A 23,898-nucleotide genomic window follows, 5' to 3' on the forward strand; every position below is an offset into this window, starting at 1 on the left:
CAGCCCCACAAAGACTGTTTGTGAGAACTGTTTATAGCCTTTATGCACTTTCCAAAAATGAAGAACTGTATCCAGGACAATCATAGTGAATATTAAAACATTTATGTACAGGATTAAATTATTGTTGGTAGCTCTGTATCTTCATTCTTTCTTTTCACCTTTCCCACTGAAAGTGACAGAGGTAATGTTTTTATCTGTTTGTGTATGTTTGGAAAGGTTTCTCAAAAATGACTGAAAGGATTTGAATGAAAGTTGATTTACATTTGGACCATAACCAAACATAGAAATGATCAGCCTATGGAGGGTCAAGGCCACAAAAATCCAAAACTCCCCATCTGTTAATATAGGGACTGATTTTTCACACTAATTTTGTTCTCTAAAGTCAAGTTTAATAGGATTTTGATAAAACTTGGTGGGCTTACGTACAATACTGTTCCTCCTCATTCTGCCAAAAACAGTCTATGGCCGTTGATAATAATGGGACACACTTCTGAAATTTGTGAGAGCCAAGTATGATAAAGGTTGTGTGGCAGAAATAGTACTCTACTGAGTGTCCCTACATATTATGTATTTGTTTTACCACCTTTTTTATTTCTCTTTCACTATGATATATTCTCTGAAATGGGCCTGCAAAAGAAAATTATAAAAATTGCCTTTACAAGCAGTATTTCAAAAAAAAAAAAGAAAAAAAAAAAAGGCACTCTTCTCAGCACTAAAGTGCTCCATAATATAAGTTCAGGACACTTTCCTCACTACTCTCTGCATTTATTAGTTTCTGTCGATTTTAAAAGTAATGAATAAATTACCTTTTACCAAACTGTATCTTATTCTTTTTTTTCAGGTGAAGAAACTGCCAACACACAAATGAGTCATAGTACGAATTTACATCTGTAGTAATAAAACTACGCCTCCAGTCAACCTGACAGAAAAAGTTTAGTTTAGATAAGAATAATAAATGATATTTACTGTTGATTTTTCAGTATCATAAAATATGTATTCAATGGCTTTCAAGCTTTAGATTAATAAGAGAAATACCTTCACTTTAAAAGAGAATCTATCACTTTAAGAAATAATCACGTTCAATACCTCTTTCAGGAATAAAAATGAACTTTATGTACTTCTATATCAAACCTGTCCCAAAGTAAATGTAATATTGGGATGTTTTCTACTCCTTATTACTAATATGAAAAAAACTGAACAACTGTGGGTTCTATTGTAACTTTGTGCATAGTTAATATACCCTTCAAATGATATACAAAACTTTGAAATTTGAAAACAAACCACTTAAAATGTTTCATAGCTACAAATATTTTTAGCAGTGTGAATACAATTGAATGATATCTCTTTCAAATGTCTTTAAAATTTATTTGAGCATATACAACTGAAATAGTATGCTATCTGTCTTTACAGTGTGAGAAAAAACCATCAGTAATGAATTATGAAGTTGTTAATATTACAAGGTCATGAACATATAAAGTCTGATGTGTATTATTTACACAACTAGTTATGCAAAAGTAGCAATAACTTCTCTGATTTATTCCACAGACAACTGCTTTTCAATGTTTAAAATATGTTAGTAATAAAGATACCTAATCAAGACTAAATGTGAATTTAAATCTGGCATTCTTTAACAACATTATTAAATCAAAGTATATTTAAAGACTAAGCACATATACGTAAACACAGAATAAAATTAGATCAGTAGCTTCAAACCAATTTCAATAGGAAACTTACTACAAACACATGTTTTAAAAGATAATTATGTTTTCAGATACGGTATGTATAATTTCAGTTGCCTGCATTCCTACATATAACAAACAAACTTGCAGGACACTGAACAACAGAGGTCAGGAGGAAATTAATAGTTATTCTGAAATTTCTTTAAGGTAAGCTTAAAAAAACATAACAGTATCATGCAGTTAACACCAAACTAATCTTAAATATATGATAAGAAAATGAAGGTATGCCATGAGCACTGACCACTAATCAGATTCTAAAAGGAGCAAAAAAGTGTGACAGTTTATCTCCTAGGTACCCATTTCACCTCCACTAAAACCTGTCAGAATAAAACAAGAAAGGGAAACAGAAGTGTGAGAATTTGTGCCTCACTTTTATTGTCGTCAACTCTGGTTCAGACACCACAGAGCTCATAAGTTCCCATTGATTGCCCTACTGGCTAGTGGTATTGTAGTAGATAAAATATTTGAGTATAATATGATAAAAAGGCATTATAGGTTTAAAGAAAGGGGTATTCAAAAGTTTAAGAAGTTAATAAAAGCCTGTTTACCAGGAAACTGAATTATATCAAAAGTTACTGACAATTCTCAGGCAAACAGAAATAGCCTGAAATCCTGGATATTCATTAGCCATAATAAGTTCTTAATCTTCAGTAGAAAGTTTGTGTACCAAAGTGATTAGGAAATCCAATCCTCTAGATATTATGAGAGGTACACCTGTTGTTGTAGGAGATGGGATGCTTCTCAGGTGGTTTTAACACTGAACCAATGAAAGCCAAAAGTAATCATTAGTTCTTTATCTTCTAATGTTAATTCCAGTTTGTTACACATTCTATCTGTGAATTTATCATTCAAAATAAAAATGGTTACTTAAAATACTGGGATTTGCAGATTTTTACAACAAGTTGCAAAGGAAAATCAGCTACATTTTCTATAACCTCATAATTTTGCACCGAGTATTCATAATAACAACACAAGAAATAAAATAATTGAAATTTGTCAATATTTCACAGTAATAATGAATATTTTCTTGAAAAGAAATTCTCAGAGTAATCAATAAAAAAAAAAAGTTACAAAATTTCTCCATTTTCAGAGTTTCTTGAAGGTCTTAAATGCCATTAAAAGATCAAGTTTAAATCAAATGGACCACAAAAATAAAATATCAAAAACTTGCCTTGAGTCCCATTCTCTTTAAATCTTCTATAGCAAGAGGTGGAAAGTATTTCAGCCAGTGGTCTGAATCAGCAAAACGGACAATCTCTTCATCACTTAATCCCAAAGACTGCATGATTTGCCACTGATAATGTGCTGCTCCAGTTTTAGCAGTAGCCTTGCTCTGTTTGGAGATGAAAACATATTGATAAAATCATAGAGTAAGTATTCAGGTAAAATAGCATATAATTTTTTCTACAAAGAAGCCCTTTTTTCACCTGTCTTATAAAAGAGTTTTCTTTATATGAAGAAAATGTCACTGCACACATTTTTCTGACAATTTTTTATGACTTGTATAAACTAGTAATGCAAATTTCTAACAAAATTATCAGTAACTGTATACTTTGCCAATGTCATTTGGAGTTATTTAATGACTGTATTCTAACTCTAGAGTTATGCATTAATTCTTCAAGATAACTTTAACTACTTCTATTTATTATTTTCTGCAAGTAGCCTAATAGTTTGTTTGTTTTGTATTGAATCATCCCTATAACTTAATGTACCTTAATATTCTTCATTGATAAAAAGCAAAGAAGACATTCACACCAAGATCAAGCTGTGATTGTTAGGCTTAACTCTTGAAGTTCTCAAGACATCTTTTGCATAACTTTAGAAAATGACATGTGATTTTGCATTTTTTGTACCATTATGAAAAATTTTATTCTTTAATGTTTGGAGCATTCTTTTAAAGGCATAATAACTTGTTTCACTAAACTGCTGAGTTACCAGTAACTGTTTTAATTTGTTTTTTAGCTTTATTACAATTACAGGCCTTAAGTGAATATTTCAAATATATTTCACTGTTTTCAATAAAATCTTCTAACTTTTAATATTTGCATTTATGTAGTCACTAATTTCTTTTTACTTTGAATAAAGCTATATTTTACAAGTTTTGAGCTTTTATTATCAACTCTTGTAGTGAAAAACATACAATGATAGTTTCATTAAGAACAATTATTAACATGTTCAATATATATATTAATTTTATATATTTTTAATATTCTTATTATTTTAATTAATATATATTAATTTTATATATTTTTAATATTCTTATTATTTTAATTAATATATATTAATTTTATATATTTTTAATATTCTTATTATTTTGCAACTATATTTGAATTTAAGACAAACCTAAATTTTCTAAGCTAGCCAAACCCTACAAAATACTGTTGGGATTATGGCAGGAAGTACTGTTAACATTGATGGTATGCACTTCCTGAATCAATAAATTTTAATAATTACAAGTTTTGTTTTATGATTTTCCATGCAACTAATTGAACCACTGTGTTAGTTATAATAAGTACTTGACCAGTTTTTAGTTCCAATCTATGTAGGTAGTTGGGTCTGATCAAAAATTATGAGAAAAAGTATCATTTATGTCAATCCAAATGCCTAGTTATTTTACTAGTTTAAAAACTCAAGATGAGACTCCATTTTCTTGTTTATAGATACAGCACATTTAAAAGAAACTTTCAAACATGCTTACTTTACAAAACACATGATTTAAGTGGAAATTTAATCAAAATATCCCAAATAATTAATATTGCAGTTCAAGTGGTTAACATATGCAAAAACATCACTTACTTTCTTCCCTTTAGCCTTGTCAACTAACATAGTTTCTGTGGGGCTTGGCTTAATGTTGGCTTGATGGTTGTTATCCATCTCTTCATCTGGAAAAACAGGTGGACACCCAAAATCTTCCATTTCATGTTTCAGTTTATCAGCACATGCCTGTTGGTTCAAATAAATGCAGTTTGTAATAAAACATTGGATAATAATGTAATAAAAATACACTTTCAAAGCCAAACAGTCATAAAAACAGTGTAAAACTCAACCACTAAGAAGTCACATTAAGTGAAATTCTTCCTTTTGGTCAATAAATGTTGTTACTTTACTATGATACGTATTTAGAATCATAAACAACTGAAATAGTAGAAAATAACATACCTACAGCAAACATTAATTACAAGAAAAAATAAATGCAATGCTTAAGTTAATCATACATAACTGTTCAGGGTTCAGATTTTTCTAACATCTCTCTTTTTTTCTGTTTTATTTTTAGATTAAATTATGCAAAATATGTACAGAATGAAAAGCACAAAATACTAAATGATCATTATTTTTTCTTTAGAGATTATTTCTAAACTTTGATTACAAATCCTGTTTTTGCTTTCAAAATTTCTAAACCTGCAATAAAACTAAAGTAATGGTTCATTTACAACAAACTTTGTATCACAGAATTCTAAATAACTACTGCAGAAAAAGACCTTTTCTTGCATATTAATTTCAATCTTAAACAATTGTTAGACATTGTTTAACCGACAGAATTATTCCAATCTGTGTATTTATGATCAAAATAGTCTTTTCCTCTGAGTTGACAGTCAAAGAAAGAATATTTCAAATATACACAGACCAGTTTAGATGGAAATGTACCCTCTGAGGATAATTATAACAATGTCAAATATTGGAACTCTTTATAAATTTAGGCCTAATAGAAATAATGGCATATGGTACTGCATTGCAAAATAGCCAATACCTGTATGTTATAAACAAATTGTACAAAATAATAAGAAATCTGCACATCACAAAATTGTTTCTAGATATTTCTTTGAAGACTGAATGAGTGATCAAAACAAAGTTTGTGTAAACTGACTTATAAAAATGAAAAATATCATTTTACCTTTTTAACTTAATCTACAACCACAACTTATGCTGTTTTTTAAATTAAGCACAAAGATACACAATGGGCTACCTGTGCTCTGCTCACCACAGGTATTGAAACCAAGATTCTAGCATTATAAATCCACAGACATAATGCTGAGCTACTGGGGAGCAACTTTTTGTGCACAAAGAATTAACTGAAAAGTTTAAAAATAATAATGTCAGGTACAAGCAGTTCAGTTTTTTTATTTCCTTCCTTTTTGAGTTAAAGCACTGTCAATACTTTTCTGAGAATTTTCATACAGATTTGTGAATATAAAAGTTTCATTCTTATCAAATGTAAGAATGTATATATATATATATATATTCATTTTTCAGTTTATTAAAATTTCAATTTTTCAAATATTAATTGATTTTTTTTTTTTTTGAATATTGCGCAAAGTTACACAAGGGCTATCTGTGCAAGCCATCCCTAATTTAGCAGTGTAAGACTAGAGGGAAGACAGCTAGTCATCATCACCCACCACCAACTCTTGAGCTACTCTTTTACCAATGAATAATGGAATTGACCATCACATTATAACACCTCATGGCTGAAAGGGTGAGCAGGTTTGGTGTGACGGGGATTCGAACTCGCAACCCTCAGATTATGAGTTGAGTGCCTTAACCACCTGGCCATGCTGGGCCTATTAATTGATAAACTTTAGTTATGTTTTCATACTTTCTAATTTCTAAATGAACCAGAACAATGCTGACTACACTGAAGGAAAAAAACCTAAGTATAAATGATATTAAAACAAAGGTTTTAACTCATCATTGAGACTTCAACACAATAAAGATATAAACACTTCAAAATCTGTATATATACATATATTTCTTTTAAGTAGTGGATATCAGTTGAACTAAAGCTAAACTACTTGGTAGTTATTTTGATGAAAATTATTTCTAGAGAAATAATTAATTATCAAGGGTGATCAAAGACTGAACAATCTTCCTTCACCCCATACAAAGCTTATGAATTTGAAATTAGTGCAGGAGTTAAGTTTATTATAAACTGATTAAGATTATAATTACAGAGCTGTTGGTTAAAAAAAAAGCAGACAGAAGAGAAAGGAAGGGTAATGTTGAGGCAAGCAGAGGTAATGGAGAAGTTGAATCAACTCAGACAAGCTATATCAACAAATAAGCTTTATTTGAACCTGGTATGAATTAATAACTCCAAGTTCCAAGGCTGGAATCTATAGATCATATGTCTGAGAAATTTGAGAGTGAAGGAAAAAATCCACTTTCACTAGCCAGGACCAAATGAAGTCCAATTAGTGCAAAGTGAAGAACTAGAGAAGACTGCATAACATCTATGCCTGAAGTTTGAGCTTCTAGAAACTTGGTTGTATAATGTCAGAACATGGTTTCTTCCACAGAAATGGCCCAAGAAGAAGTAAAAGAGGCAGACACTCTGGAGGATACCACAGCAGTAGACCTAGAGCATGGCTACCAATCTGGTGTTATTAACAGAACACAACATCAAGTTGGAACAAATCATATTTAGTACCCTTGGTAATATATGAAATGGAAGGGAAGACCTAGAGTTGTAATCCTGTCTTGTCATGACAGAATTCATCCATTGACAAAGCCTGAAAGTGAGGTACTGGAGACCAAATTGCCAATAGCTGGGTGTTCCAATGAAAGGCCAACCCACCAATCAGTGCTGCAAAATGAGAGCCAATACAACACAACCTTTCAATGCAACAATATTTTGTTGGGAGAATCTCTTTAGGTTCAGATACTTTATCTGCAACTGCAGACATCTCCTGTAGAACCTGCAAGTTAGTAGGGTGATGTGATAGAAGTGGTCCTGAGAAAGTAGGTCTAATATTCGAAAACAAGGAACCATGGCCCAAATGCATCCTTGATGACAATACACCACCAAGGAATGATCAGAGTGAAGCTTGATAATTTATCCCTTAATAAGCCCAGACCATAAGGTATCACATTTTGAAGAGGAAAATGGGCTAAAACATTGTGTGGGGAACTTTTGTTTCATTGTCCATATATATACCTGGGAATTCCCAATTGTTGGGATATGCACCCTAACTTTGAAGCAAAGCATTCTTGAAGAGATAGATAAGGTGGCAGCAGAGAAACCCATGTAGTGTCCTGACTTAACAATCATTTGAGATAGAAAAATGATTTCAACTAACTGGGGAATCTAGTGAATTAATGTTTATGATACCTCAGTGACATAAAAATCATAAAAGGATCTCTTATGCTCTTGCTTAAAAAACATAAGGGATTTTGGTGATGCTTACATTCACAGAAGAGAAAAAAGACATCTGTGCAGTGGGAGAAGGAGATGTGAGTAAGAGTTTGGGTTCCTGTTCTATAGCTTGGAGCTGGATGGGAGTCAGCTGAGCCTGTTTAAGAGACAAGTTGGGAAATAAAAAATATCCAGACTGATGATATATTGAACTGGAACAAGAATAATGTCTCAGTCCTGAAAATGAAGCCTGCCTTAATTGTTTCTGAAAGTAGGATCAGGATGTGATAGTTTAATAATTGCCAAGAGGTGCCAGCAGTAACCAGTTATTTATGCAATGGTGTGTACACAGTGTGATGGAATGGAGATGATAAGAAAAAAACTCATATAATATAGTAAAATCCACGTGAAGCGAATGTGAATCTGAAGATTAAAGCACAGAACTGCAGTAACAGACTCTGAAGCATAAAAAATGCTAACGATGGTGAGTTGCTCCCACTACAGCAGTGTGCGGATAAGGGCTGACACAACAAACTTGGATATCCCCAATCCCGGTAAAAAAATATCAATTTAGATTGAGGAATGAATTACTTGTGAAAATTGGAGAATTTAGCCATTGATATAGAAGAGAAAGATCAATGACGGGAAAGAAATTTCCTCTCTTCTTAGGTACAACAATCAATGGGAATAAAAAATGAACACAATTTTCTTACTACCTCCAGACAAACCAAACTCTGATAGCCCTAGAACTAAGTTCCAAATTCCAAAGATCTGTGGGAGATGGAAACCCTAGATAATACTGGGAAAATGTTAAATGAATTACGAATCGCAACTCAAGGACCTGTAGTGCCCAGGATCTGCAGTTAAAGTTACCACACATCCAAAAATTCTCAAGCCCCCAGACACTGAAGGCATACAAACATCATCAACACCACTGGCAATGATCTAACTGGGCAACAGAACCCTTGAATATATACATAATCTATTCTGGGTACCACTCTATTGATGGACTGATATCAAGGGTCAAGACCTGTGAGTAAGGGTAGAACTCCCCTGTAGAAGCCAATATAACTCAAGATGCCAACAGCAACAGGGAAGAACATAGAAGATAACAACTGAGCCAATTCTAACAATGGTTTCAGCTCATCTTCAATGCAGTTGGTGATTCTGAGAGTATTCCATCAAAGAGAAGGGAAAGGAAATAAAATGTTGGATTTTAGAGTTGTAAGACCATAGGCTTATCCTATCCTATCATGGGACATTGATTTAAGGATAACTACAAACTCCACATTAGAACACAACACTGAAATCTGAGGAGCAGATGTATTATATGGGAGTTAGAAAATGCTTCCTTCTAGTAGTAGTAGACTAAATCATGAAGTTATGAAAACCGTGTTGAATAAGGCATAACTGTCCCTTTAAATAACTGAGAAATAAACATTACAGCATGAAACAAATTGTGCATGGATGGAGAGAAAACTAAAAACTCACTTGCCAGACCTTTCGGCTATCAAGTAAAGTACAGGCTCAAAAGCAACTAGAGAAAGACCCAAAACATCCCACTCTTAAAGAATTTATATAAAATAAAAAATCAAAGGTAGCTTATTTGAAAATTGCCTCCATTTTTTGCTTTATATTTTATTTAAAGAGCTGTGTTGATTACCTTTGATTAGAAACATATTTAGTCAAGTAACTTTGTTTTATTAGAGCAAAGCAATGTTGGGCTGTCTGTTGTGTCCACTTTAAGGAACCAAAACCTGGATCCAAGCATTGCAAGTCCATCAACTAACCATGGTGCAACAGGGGTACTGAAAAGCTGACATAACTAAGAAGATGCTGGAAAAAGTGAATCTAAATACTTTCTAGAATGTTGAAGATTGCCCTCATTGCAGCATCGTAGCACATCAAAAGAACACTAAAGAATCAGAAATATGTCTTCATGTCACTACTTCCTTCTCCTCAGTTGTTCTGTAACAGAAGAGACCTGATTCACCCCAGGGCTGAAAAGAATAATTTGAGAATTTATACTATAAAGTGGCCTGCCAATTGATGATTTTTAAAAAAGAAAATCAGCTAGGTAACCTTTTATTGAAAACTTTGTCAAGAAAAAGTTACAAAATTATCTGAATGAGATACTTTATATATAGTAACAGGATAAAGGGTGCATTAATATAGGTGGAGAGTGTCATGAGACAAATATTACCATGGGTAATTTAAAATGCAATATAAAAAACTAAAGCTTCCTACATGGGCAAAGAAAGAAACTCTGGCAGATGAGTAATAGCTGTAAGCACAAAAAAAAGTATGTTTTGGAATAAGTACTGTTTCTTCTACACCTTCCATACTAAGCCAATAAAGTTATAGGTTTGGATATCATAATACAGTAACATATATATGAAAATTATATGAACAAATCTAAATCATGTGTTCACATTCACCAGTGAATGGTGATGTCTGTACTGACTAATTGATAATTGTAATGAAGACTTAGTCATATCATTTTTTGAATAACCTTACTAAGCAAACTACTGCAATGAAGTTAATGTAACGGAAAAACTATTACACGAAAACTTAAACCTTACCTTTATAGGCATTCCAGTACAATGAAAACCAAATGGGAACAAACACTTTTTACCCTTCAGACGTTGATACCCAACAGCAAACTACACAGTGAAAAAAAAAAAGTTGTAATGTACTTCTATGCATAGCTTAAGAGTTACTACTCTGGACATACCAATAAATTAAAACATAAAATGACTGAATAATTTATGATTTGTACCACTTTGAATCAAACAATATAAAAATGGTTACACCTAAATTAAAAAACAGTCAGTAGGAAGATTTTTTATTATGATAACAGAAGGTTAAAAAAAGCACCATCAGTTTATTTTCATCCAAATTAAGTAAAAGTGTAAAAAAAGGTTCATGATATAATTATTTGTTCACGATTACTCTGTATCTGCTCACCTTTTCTTTTGCAACAGTTCTTGCCCGTGCTATTGTTATAATAAATGCAGTTAATGATGTCTTTTGTTAGCTAATAAGATCTGTTCTTTTACTCTTTTCCATGTTTTAATATAGAAATTTCATACACTTAATTTAAAATTCATAAAGCTCTCCAAGTGTTGTGAGCCAAGCATGACCATGTGGTTAGGGTGCTTGACTTGCAATCTGTAAGTTGCTTGATCTAATCCCCATCACACTAAATATGCTCACCCTTTCAGCCATGGGGTTGTTATAAAGCATCAGTCAATTCCACTATTTGTTGATAAAAGTGTAGCCTATGAGTTGGCAGTGGGTAGTAATGACTAGCTGCCTTCCCTCTAGTCTTAAACTGCTAAATTAGAGATAGCATTTGTGTAGCTTTGCTCAAAATTTAAAAACAAACTGTTGTGTGGCAGTTCTCAATCATGCACCAATCTCCAGACAATTACCACACTTTATTTGCTCCTTCAAGATTTCCTTCCATTTGAACCATGTGAAGTTGATTCCAAATATCATCAAATAGTTTTGGAAAAAGTAATGACTCAATTCTTTTTTACTCCATACATTTTAATAGAAATTGTCTAATTATTAATTAGGCTACTGAATTAAATTTTTGTTTATATCAATAACACAGATGGTTAATAAGATGCTTAAATTTGATGATATTAAGATTTTGTGTTGTTAGCTGTGAGAAGGATGCTGTTGCTTTACAAAAGGATTTAGATCATTTAGTGGGTTAGACAAAAATTGGTTGATGGCTTCTTTATTGAAATAAATGCAAAGTAACAATGTGGATTTTCAAAACTTAAATTATAAGTGTAATTATGTGGGGAAGAAAAGAATCTTGGTACTTTTGTTAATCAGTTTCTTAAGCTATCCAAGCATTGTGCTGTTGTTAGTGATAAGGCAAATTGGATTTTATTGTATTTGCAGAAATACTGAATGCAAGTCTTTTATTGCACAGATCGGTGGATAAACTATGTATGTTTATTGTGTTCAATCTTGGGGTTATTTCCTAAAGTAGGATATTTAATATCTGGGATAAAAAGGTTGTTGTACATGGACAGGTTAAAACCCCTGAAACTGTTTTCTGTTGAAAAATAGAAGTGTTAGAGGATATTTGATAGAACTGTTAAAGATTATTAATGAAATTGATATTATAGATGCATCATTGTTTTGTGTCTAAATGTGAGAAAGGTAGAATAAGGGGACATAAATATAAATTATGGAATGGCACGAGTCATCTTCCACTTAGTTTTATTTTTCTAACAGGGTGGTTGTCCTTTGAAATGGGTTACCTCCAGATGTGGCTGATGCAATAAATTTAAATAAGTTTAACATAAGGCTTAATAAATATTCAAATGACCAAGAATGGATCTGAATTATTGTTTTCAAGTGAATGCAATCAATGAGTCAGCTCCAATGGACAAACAAGCCCTTTGTTGGCCTTAACTGTTAAACTCAGCTCTTTCTATTTTGATTAAATACACTGCCAAACTCACCATGATTGCAATTTATCATTACTTACATTTCAAAACTGAGGTTCAGAATTTTGTCACACGAACATTCAAAACTTTTGTAATAGAGAATATTCCCCACCCCCACCCCCCAAAAAAATATTGAGTCAGTGCATAAAACATTGTCAGCTAAATTTCTAGAAAAATATTATTATTACTTTCTGTGGATCCTGGTTTTCAGTCATATTAAAGCTTATCATAATCATCTGGGCTATGTGACTAGGAGTCTTTTTTTTTTTTTTGATTTACCTACAAAGATTTTATTTTCACAATAAAACCATATACAAACATATACAACTAGAAACAAAAAACTAGAAGTCAACAAAAAAAACTGCCTTCTATCCTCACAACAAAAATTCTTATTAAAATTAATTCAGAGAATGTATTCTTCAATTACTAGTTTTCTCATTCTAAGTGTTTTACAAACTATTATGTTTATAAGGTCTCTAGACATTTAGAGGAATCTAATCACACCATCTATAAAAACCTAGTTGTGCAAACTTTTATTGAAAAGTATAAATCTATACATAGATATAATCCAAAAAATACTTTTCTGTACATTTATATTGAATAATCATGCTAAAGCTACTAATTTGTCACAAAATTAACTAAAACAGACCTAACTCACAGAGTATCAAATGAACTGCATGATTTGTAGCACTTTGAGTCAAACAATACCAAAATGGTTACACTTAATTTAAAAAATCATCAGTAGGAAGAATTTTTATTATGATGACTGAAGGTTAAACCATTATTAAACACCATCAGTTTATTTTCATCCATGTGAAGTAAAATTGTAAAAAAAAGTTCATGAGATAATTTCTAAAAGTTTAGATATGATATGGAGGAAAGAGCATGCTTATAATGTTTTTTTTTCTTGATTATTTCTGTTTTTAATATGCATAACATGTACGCATAGGTTATATTTCCTACAAGTTTCTCAAAGTATCTTCCTTTTGTATCATAAAGAATTAATCCTTTGTGATGTTTAACGCTAAATACAAGAAGACAAAAATGTTACCATCAACTGCTTATGAAATATTGTCACTGACATTTGGTAGCCTCTAGAACATTGCTGTTAATAAGCTACTTGCAGGAAATTTTCCAGAGAAAAAATTTTATGTCATAAATATCATAAGGTGTTTTGTTTAACACACATTGTTAAACTTAAGGAAGTCCTCACACTTATAGCTGTTACTTGATTCCCATGGCTTCCCTTATCCTTCTATTGGCATGATTTTTTTTTTATCTCACTTGTTCAAGTTTATATACCCTATTTAATGCCCTTTGTGATATTTATCTCATGACACTCTCCACTTATGTCAATGTACCCTCTATTGTGTTACTGCATATAATTACTTTATTCAGATAAAGTTATCATCTTTTGAGACTGACTCAATCCTAGTCTTTTTTTAACAATGGCTCTTAGTGGGGAGGAGTGTGAAAGGAGATAAGTACATGTGAAATACATTTATAAGAAAATGTTAGCTTCCAAAACATACTAACCTACTCTCACACTAATAGTTAAATCCCCACACTGATAAAATAGAAAGGCTGGTGAGGACATTATCCATACAGAAAGCATCTATGTAGATCATGAGCATGTCAATAAAAGATTGGCACCCCAGTGTAGGAATTGTATTACATCCAAAACAGGTATGCACTTCACCAGGAACTTAATTCCTGTATTGTGGGTGGAATTTCATATAATTTACCATCAATATAAATCAGACCCTAACCAGATATCTGAGATTCCACTACTCAAGATTGGAATTAAATGGCCATGGTACCTATATCTAATGTTGATTCGCTACAGCAGTTGAACTGCAAACTATATAATATACACACTTATGAGTAAATTCCAACCAGTAGCTACAAAGTGACGTGTTCCAAGACAGTGGAGTCATGATGAGAAAGTATGCAACACTGTAATGGACAAACCTTCTCTTCAACCTGAAGAAGTCTGAAAGGTAATACACCAAGTTCAGAATGATGGAATTGTGTAGGTCATACTCAACCAGAGGAAACAGAATTCATTCATTCTGGAATTATGGGGAATATGTGAAACAACTGTGCTCAACTGAGAACTCAAGATGGAACCACTCTGTATTCAGAATTATGAGAAGACAGTGGACCCTCTTCTGTGAACAATATACTGAACCAATGTTGATCAAAAAGAAGGGCTACTCTCAATCAACAAGACAGCCAAGCATCAAATCTGAACTGGTACTACGAGTAAGCTCCCAAGCAGGTTGGTAACATTCCAACTGACATCTGGAGAAAAACATTCAGGGACTCAGGTAGAATGGTCCCCATCTTTGCCTTCTTCTCCAATAGTGGAGGAATTCACTCTAGCACTCTCTCCACCACCACAATGACCAGAAAAAAAGTATGGTAAGGACTTCATATCTCTATTAGTAGAATCTGGATATTATGCACATTCAGGAGCTCTGAGGAAGGTACTCTGGAAACAGTGAAACAATCAGCAGGAACAGGCAAGACCCTCTTTTGCTTTACTAATGATAGTCTATGACTGGTTGTCTATTATAGTACAGTAAATACCACCTCTAGTCACTCTCTTGGTGGTCTTATGGAACATCTCATTTCTACAGAACCTTTTGCAACCTGTATAAAGTATATTGAATTAGTGGTTGAAAGTGCAGAATTGGTTTGATAAAAGCACACCTGTCTGAGCAACACTCACCACAGAGTGGAATCCTATGAAAATGAGATAAAAGACCCTGAAGGGTAGAAATGAAAATATTAGCAGAAATGGTTAAGATGATTACAGAGAGTAGACAAAAATTCTCACATGAAAATTCTGCCATATCATGTAAATAACGCAAGATAAAAATACTCGAAGTCCAAATACCAGTGAGCACAATGTCCTCATACTGGGCCACTAAGGACGTAAAAAATATGATAAACCTGATTAAATAAAAAAGATCTCTCACATTCAAAGAAAGCCCAGAATAAAAAAGTCATTGTTTAGCATTTCTAAAGGCATTAGTGCAGAGAATAAAACATTAAAGACCATCACTAAATATATGACCATAATAAAAAATCTGATTGGACCTAGTAGAGACAAATAGTGATCTGATGAAATGGTGACAACGATTTATCCCTTTCTCTGTCAGACAGTGTCTTTAATAAAAAAAACTGATCTGATGATTTAGAAAAAGAAAGCAGTCTGTGGACAAACAGCACAAATAATTCTAACCAGAGATGTCTACAAGTCAGCAGCCATTAAAAATAAACCTTCAGATAAAGGGGGTACACAATGCATATAAGAATCAGATCACAAATAAGTGTTGAAAAAGAGCATGTAATATAGCAACAATATACTTGTTAGGTGATTTTGTCATTTGGAACTAACGACACAGATTTGAGAAATATAGAGAGTACTGGGGACTCAAAAAATACTTAGTTGCAAGAATCAAACTGTAGTCAGTAAGGCCACCTTAAACAGGAGAGCTGTGGAAAATGCAAAACTTCTGCCAAAGAGCAAGATGTACAACATAAGATCATGGTTGCCTACATAGTGATGGCCTGAGAAGTATAAGAGGTGGACACCCTGGAAAGTACTGAGGAAGAAAAAACCTGATTGTAGTTGCTATCAACAAGACACCACAAAGAGTTTGGATAAATCAAATTTAGTACCTTGGGTAACATATGAATTGGATAAAAGGCCTAATGTTGTAATCCTGTCCTCATGGAATGTATCCATTGCTGAAGCCTGAAGGTGTGGTACTACAGACCAAATTGCCAATAGTTAGGTGATTCAGTGAGAGGCTAACCCACTAATCACAGTTGCAAAATGAGAGCCAATCAACAGAACCTTGTAATGCAACACATATTCTGTTGAGAAAACCTGTCTGGGAGAAGACTGATGTCCACTGCTGCACACATCACCCACAGAACATAGCAAGCTGATATGGTCCTCAAAAAAGAGGTCCAAAATTCAAAAATTAAGACTCCACCAGAGGTTTCCTGACTGTTAGTATAGGCATCCAATCCCTGAAACAAAGCATTCTTGAAAAGCTGGAGCTCTTGATGAGGTGGCAGTTAAAGAGCCCATACCTTACAAGTGTGCTGAGTAAATAACTTTTTGAGAACGAAGATGGATTTAAGTGATGCCCACATACCCAGAAAGAGAAAAACAACCATCCATCTAGTAAGTAAGAGTTGGGCTTCCTATTTTATAGAATTATACTGGATGAAAGTCAATTGAGCCTAACTAAAAGATCAGTTAAAGAATAAAAAAATATCCAGACTGATGACATATTGAACTGGAAGAAGAAGAATGTCTCAGCCTGAGAATAAAGCCTGCCTTAGTTGTTTTTGAAAGTAGGATCAGGATGTGATAGTTTAACAAGTGAGAAAATATATACACAGACCTGATTTGCCTCCATGCCTGAAATAATAACCAGGGCATTTATACTGCAAATTAGCTTGCCAATGAGAATTTTTATTTTTTAAATTTAATTTTTTATCATCATTATTACAAAAATAAGCTAGATAACATTTAAGTATCTCCAAACAATTGTAATACTGGAACACTTACTAGTGATGCTTTGCCAAAAGGAAAAAGTAATAACATTATCTGAATAAAATGCTTATTTGCAGTGTAACAAATTTAATACTTTAATATCCATATTTGTTTCATGTTTTAATATATATTTAGAAATTTATGTAACTTGTATTGTTAAATGTGTATTGCACAAGTTCTGTCTGTTCTCTAAATAAGTCTTGAGCATAAGAATCAACAATGTACTGTGTACGTAATACTAGTGATTGCAACTATTATTGCCAGCTGAATTTTTGAGAACCTCGCCAAATGAGTATAAAAGGTAGCCACTGCAAAAAGCAGGGGGATTTTAATATATTGTTAGGTTCTTACAGTCAGTATAATATATACCTTGGAAGATATGTGGGACAAATGCTTATTCATCAGAAAACAACAGATATTTGACCAAGAACATTTATAGATTTCAAACATTACAAACTATTTAACTTTATTGAATTAGCTTCAGATATTAGTATTTCTATGAGAATATCAGATACTGTCCTCAGTGAAAAACTTGGGTGTGCTTCAAGCTAGCTAACTGTCCAGAGAAGTGTACAGTATATCAATTCAGAATTAATTTGCTTGTCATGGACATGGACCATCAATAAAATATTTACTTCCAGACCAGATAGAAGACTGAATGCAGTTTATGAGTTTGTAAAACTTTTGTATATAAATCACTATTTGTAATAATCATTATTATAAATTGTATTGTTGTTTGTATGTTAAAATATATTTGTGTTACAAAAGAAAATTACATGTATCAATTTGGCAATCATCATAAATTTATCACATATCAACATTTAATTAACTTCTAAATTAATATCAAAAATTACTTTGAAATCATAATAAGTAACATAATAAATTGGAGACTTGTCCAAGATAAATTATAATATATAACAACAATACCAGAATAGAGGGCGCACTGACATAAATGGAGAATGTCACAAGATAAATATCTCCAAGGGCAACTAAGTGGTGTATAAGGCACAGGAAGACCCTAGCAAGTGAGTAACAGTTATAAGTTTGAGAGGAGATGTGTTTTGGGAAATCTGTATCTGCATACAACCTTGACAAATTAAAAATTTATGAAAAATGAAACATTCTCTCTTTTTAACAGGTGCTAGTCAGACTTCATTTGAAATATTGTGTTTTGTTATGGTCCCCCTTATTTAAGGAATGATGCTCATGTGTTGGAGAGGGTTCACACAAGACTTAATCTCAGATTTCAGACACAAAGGGTTTGTCATACAGGCAGAGATTAAAATATTTTACCATATTTTTGTTAGAAAAAAACTAATGATAAAATAGGCATTTAGTACGAGCTTTATAATACAGATAACATCAAATCAAATTCAGTTCCTGCACTATAAAACATTTATCAAAAATAAAACAAAGCCACATACATGAAAACTCTTCTTAGCTAGTTCAAACACTCCTTTTTATATCATATGCACAATATTATGTTATTTTGCTTCATTATGCTCATATACAATTAATGACCTTTCGCCCCACATTTAAACCCTTCTTCCATTTGTATTGCTTAGGTATTTTTTAGTGTTATGAAGTATTATGTGATGATTATTTTCTCTTAAAAATGCAAAAGTGTATTTGGTATAACAGTAACTGATTAAATTCAAGCATTTTATCTTATTTTTTTCAATATCAGATATTTTTTCAGTTTTATTCATAAATAATATTGTAAAAATTGAAAATATTCAAACAGAATCATAATACCAATAAAATTTTCTTAACATGCTAAAATTACTTTTTTATAATCATTTTATTTGCATATAGAAAATATTTGTGCATTACAATGTCTTCTCAACAAAATGTGTAAATTTGCCATTTTTGTTTCTGTCAGTAATGGTTACCAAAACTTACTTTTTCCTATACTGAAAAGATATTTCCAATAAATACCTCCCCACCTAGAATTGCCATGTTCTTTGCATATCTCTCTAAGAGACTTGCATGCCACTAGCCTTAAACTAACTCCCACCTAAGTTCACGAGGAGGTGGTGGTAGATGAAAATATATTGTTTTCATAAATGTGGCATACAAGGCATAGCTGTCCCTTCATGTAAGTGAGCAGTAAACCTTCCTGCATGAACCATAGTATCAGGGGATGGAGGGAGAACCAAGTACTTGTCTTCAGACCTTTCTATTACAAAGAAAAGTGCAGACTTAAATGTAATCCACAAAAGATCCAAAACACCACACACACTTGACATACTGATGAAGGAATAGGAGCCAGAGACAGCTGATACAAACTGGGTCTTCTGAGAAGCCAAAATATAAAGGAAGATGCTGGAAAAAGCAAATTTAAATTCTCTCCTGAATGATCAGGATCAACCTCAAATATAGCTTCAGAGCCCCTCAGAGAAACACCACAGGACTGCCACCATCTCACTACAAATAAGGACATGGACAACCTCAACCAAAAGCAACCCCCACCAGAATCCTTCCCCAATTTGTGAGCAGCTCCAAATATTAGAAATGGAATAGGAGAGACTCAGGTTCCATATTAGGACAAAATGGAAATTACCATCACTTGAGAATTTATAGTGGATAAGTAGAAAAAAAATTGTTTGGTTTCTTTAATGAAAAAAGAAACCAGTGAAATTGGAAAGAGCATGAAGTTTTTGGAAAACTACTGCACATCTCACATAATTAAATAAAAATGTTTAAATATGCCCATTCTATAGAGTGCCAAGCAAAATAACAAAGTTATCTCAAGAACAAACGTGTAAGAGTGGTTACCATGAATGGAGATTGTGTTGCCCTCTTGTTAGTGGATAATGCATCATGCACTAGCTAAGTTCACATTAAACACATGAATTTAGGTAGGATTTAGCTCTAGGTTAGTGGAATGGAAAATCACTCAGGCAAGCATGCCAGAAATACAACAAAATTGTTTACAAAAGTTAGGTATTGTCTCAGAATTTCCATCTGTTTTATATGTTCCAATGAGATAGTGTTAGTATACTAATACTGATATTAACTTCTGCTCACTAATTTCTTGTCTTCTTTCTGTATGACTTGAAAAACATGCCAGCCTTAAAATATTGATATAGTATGTTGGTTTTGTGTATACATTAAAAATAAAATTAATCTTTCATTACTTACTTCACACTTTGAGAGAGTAAATGTATGGCCAAGATGAAGGCGACCATTCATATATGGATATGGAAAGCAGACAAAATACTTTTCAGGCAGTGGATCTGTGTGAGGTGAAGGAGCATCTTCTTCAAATATGTGCTCATCTGACCAGAGCTGTTGAACTTGTTGCTCAATTTCCTTCAAGGTTCTAACTTTAAATGTTCCTTTTCTCTCCATTTTACTTTACTATGATGAAAAAAAAGATGAAAGATACTGTAATTCAAACACTCACAACTATCATTTGGTTAGACACCACCCTATGCAGGTAATATAAAACACCATACATCAAGTACTTTACTTGCAAGGTTAGGTGAATTCTATAACATGGTTACATTTTATTTGTATAATCAGCAGCAAAACAAAATTTTCATATGTGTACGAAACAAGACATACTAGTAATCATAAATGAGCATTCAACACTTAGATCCATTTATTTTTATTCTCAATGTAATCTGTATATGTAAACACAAATATATCTCTATCTCTGTGGGCCTGTTCCTTACATACAGCCACATCTTTGAAGTTCTGAACTCCAATTTTAGGGTACAGACACTATGGAATTTTAGATGAAATAGATATTTCCAAAGGCAAAGTATGTAATTATAAGGATAATAAATAAGTTTTTTTATTAAGTTAGAAAATGTATAATTAGCAAAATTTTAATTTCCAGCACTAAAAAAAGGTTTTTAGAAATTGTTCATGATGAGTTTTTCACTAAGTGGATAGGGAACCCACTAGGAGTATTCCATTTTAGATTTATTGTTAATTTCTAATAGAGAAATGGCTAAGACACTGAAAATTGGAGAATATCTGGTTGTAAGTTACCATTGCCCAATCAGGTTTGATTTTATACTGCAAATGGAGACAAAAAAATAATGAGATTATGGTTACAAGTTAAAAAATGAAACACTGAAACATTGTAAAAGAATTATCTGCTGTGAATTGAGTAATTTAATTAACTGGAAATACTGATCAAATATGTAAACTATTTGCATATTCAAGATAGTAATGTTTGTATAGAAACAAAAAGGGTGCAAAAAAAGTCTAGGTCATCTCACAAAGGGTGCAATGAATAGAATTAAAGAAACATTATAAATTTGAAAACTTTAAATTCACTATTATGATGAGAGACTTAAAACACTGGGAACTTGAAAAAGTTAGCTGAAAATTAAAACTTAACAGTAAAATTTCTTTAAATATACTAAGAATAAGCAGTGACAAGAGTAAGGCTTTTGAAGTATAATATAAAAAGGCTCAAGTCTGATGATTATGATATCAAATTCTACTTTTTTCTTCAATTTTCAGTAATGTTGATTTAAGCAATATTTGTTACCCTGAACAGTTGCTAGATTGAAACAAGACTAAACAATGTAACTGCATTAATCCCAATCAGGTTAAAAACAAATTGGTAAGTTTAAAGAATAACAAGTCTCCTGAGCAGTTAAAATTTCAAAGAGATTTGGTTAATGTTACTCCTCTTTTCAAGGAAAGTGATAAAAACAGTCCATGTAATAATAGACCCATTGACCTTACAAGAGTAACAGTAAAATTTTTTGAAATTTGATATAAAATCTTGCTTTGCAAGCACATTTAATAAAGCTTAAACTTTTACTGTATCATCAACATGGTTTCACTAGAAGAAAACCTTGCCCCCTCTATTATTTTTACATTTTTTGAAGAGGTTGCTTATTTATATGAGGGTATAGCTATGGATTTTTGGAAAGCACTCAACAAGATACCACATAAAAGTCTTAACAAAAGTCATCTCTATAGGCGTAGGAGAATGTATTGCCTTTTTGAATAGAAAACTAGTTGAATGGAAGAAACGATGGGGTTATTATAAATGGATTTCAGTCTGACTGGATTAATTTTACAAGTGAGGTACCTCAAAGGTTCAGTGCTAGAACATTTGTTCTTTTTAATTTATATCAGTTACACAAAAGGAAGAATAGTTGGTAAGTTACTTCAAGTTACTACTATTTTATACAGGAATTTATAATTAATGAGTTGGAAAGTAAATGGGAGATGCCTCTTATTTATAATATATGCAAGATAATACAAGTAGGTTATCATATTTCTAATAAAAAGAATAATTTTGATAGAAATAAACTTAACAGTGTTATGGAAAAAAAAAATCTTGGTGCTCTCACTGATCAGTTTCTTGAGCCATTCAAGTAATCCTCTCTCAGGATTTTTACACTTAGTTCATGTTCAATACCCAGACTGGAGTTTTATTTTAATACTAAAGTTTAGTAACTTGGTGTAAAAATGAATTAGATTGATATTTTAACAACAGGCCGTTCTACAGTAGGTGAATGTCCTAGAGATAAATGTAAAGGCTCGAAATCAAACTATGACTTAATTAAGGTTTATTCTACTTTTGTGCTACTCTCTTTTTCAGCTTATCGGTTTTTACGACTTACCTGTCCTCAGGCTCACGTGGGAAAATTTCGAAAGGAAGATCAAAAACTCGAATTATGGGTTATAATACTGTCTATTACTACTAGCGCTACTACTAGACAGTCTACTTTAAACTTAACTTCTAAGATTTATTCGAAGAAAATACAATATTTGCTTTATTCAGTTCCGAAGAAACCGTATGTTAATACCAATTTTATATCAAATCTGTAACTACTAACTTCACATATCACGCCTTCGACCAAAAAGTTATTTTTGTTTTAGCCATCTCTCAGGACAGTACAGAGAGCCTGATCTTTGATAATAACTAAAAAATAAAACAAAATATTAGTACATACATGATTCATTAAATATTTTCTAATTTGTGATGAAATCTATTACAAAAGTTACTCAGCCATTACCCATTACACGTGCAAATATACTTCTATTCAGGTATCGCCATCTATTGTTGTGTTATAAATCAAAGAAAAAGTTTACGTGAATTGAACACTCGGCGCCACATTTTATATATTATTTTCCTAATACTTTAAGATGATGAGTGTTTTGTTGATAAACTGTAGCTGTCAAATATCTCAGAAGTCTGAAAAATTACATGATCTTCTACTGCTTAGATAAGTCTTTTTTATTATCTAATTAGTAATAAAATAAAGATTTGCACATAATTAGAGGCAGGAAAGAGCTGAACGAAATTTCTATTACTATAATGGATTTTTTTTATTGGTGTATATCAAAAAAACTCTTAAATCATAAAGATATATTGACAATTGGATATGAACATATTACATAATAAATATATATATAAAGTGTTAAGTATATTTTTTATAAATATGTATTATAAGATAATTAAAATTTAAGCAATTATTTATCGTTATGTGATTAAATGGAATAAAAATAAAAGTATGCAAGGTTTAAAGTTATGAATTCTCCATTCGAGTCAATCTGACATAAAATAATTAATCAACTAAATATGTAATTAATGTAGTATAAAAGCCTTAAAATACATTCCCACTATCCTTTTATTTTCGCCATACTCACATATATGGGTAAGATAATCAAGCCATCACATGTGCGAGGATTGCATTATGTAGTCACCCGCTGGGACAACAATAGGTCTACGGATTTATAACGCTAAAAGCAGGGGTTCTATTCCCATCGGTAAACACATAGATAGTCCGATATGGCTTTGCTATAAGAAAACACACATGCGCGCATAGTGTATTCTGTGAAACAAAAAAGCGACAGTGATTTCTTTCAATTGCTTGTTCGCTTGAATTTCGCGCAAAGCTACACAATGCCTATCTGCTCTGGACATTTCTAATTTAGCAGTGTAAGACTGTAAGGAAGTCATCTAGTCATAACCACTCACCACCAAATCTTGGAATA

The 23,898-nt window shown here is 32.2% G+C and overlaps 1 protein-coding gene across 5 annotated transcripts in view; it reads right to left on the reverse strand.

The window, feature by feature from the left end:
* The window catches only part of LeuRS (Leucyl-tRNA synthetase), a 79,687-nt gene extending 56,718 nt beyond the window's left edge, over positions 1–22,969 (reverse strand). For 3 of the 5 annotated variants that reach the window (XR_013028778.1, XM_076503431.1, XM_076503429.1), the window contains exons 1-6: positions 22,854–22,969; positions 20,065–20,283; positions 10,452–10,532; positions 4,536–4,682; positions 2,911–3,072; positions 807–919 (exon numbers count right to left, since the gene is read on the reverse strand). Coding sequence is in view for 4 of the 5 variants with exons in the window: in XM_076503431.1 (XP_076359546.1) it covers positions 807–919; positions 2,911–3,072; positions 4,536–4,682; positions 10,452–10,532; positions 20,065–20,274 (713 nt within the window). In the remaining variant the exon portion in view is untranslated. Of the gene's footprint in view, positions 1–806; positions 920–2,910; positions 3,073–4,535; positions 4,683–10,451; positions 10,533–20,064; positions 20,284–22,520 lie in introns of all 5 variants that reach the window. The other 2 variants (XM_076503430.1, XM_076503432.1) reach the window with 2 other exon arrangements.
* Positions 22,970–23,898: the final 929 nt, after the last annotated feature.

This window comes from Tachypleus tridentatus, chromosome 6 (assembly GCF_004210375.1).
Source record: "Tachypleus tridentatus isolate NWPU-2018 chromosome 6, ASM421037v1, whole genome shotgun sequence".
Taxonomy (NCBI): Eukaryota; Metazoa; Arthropoda; class Merostomata; order Xiphosura; family Limulidae; genus Tachypleus; species Tachypleus tridentatus.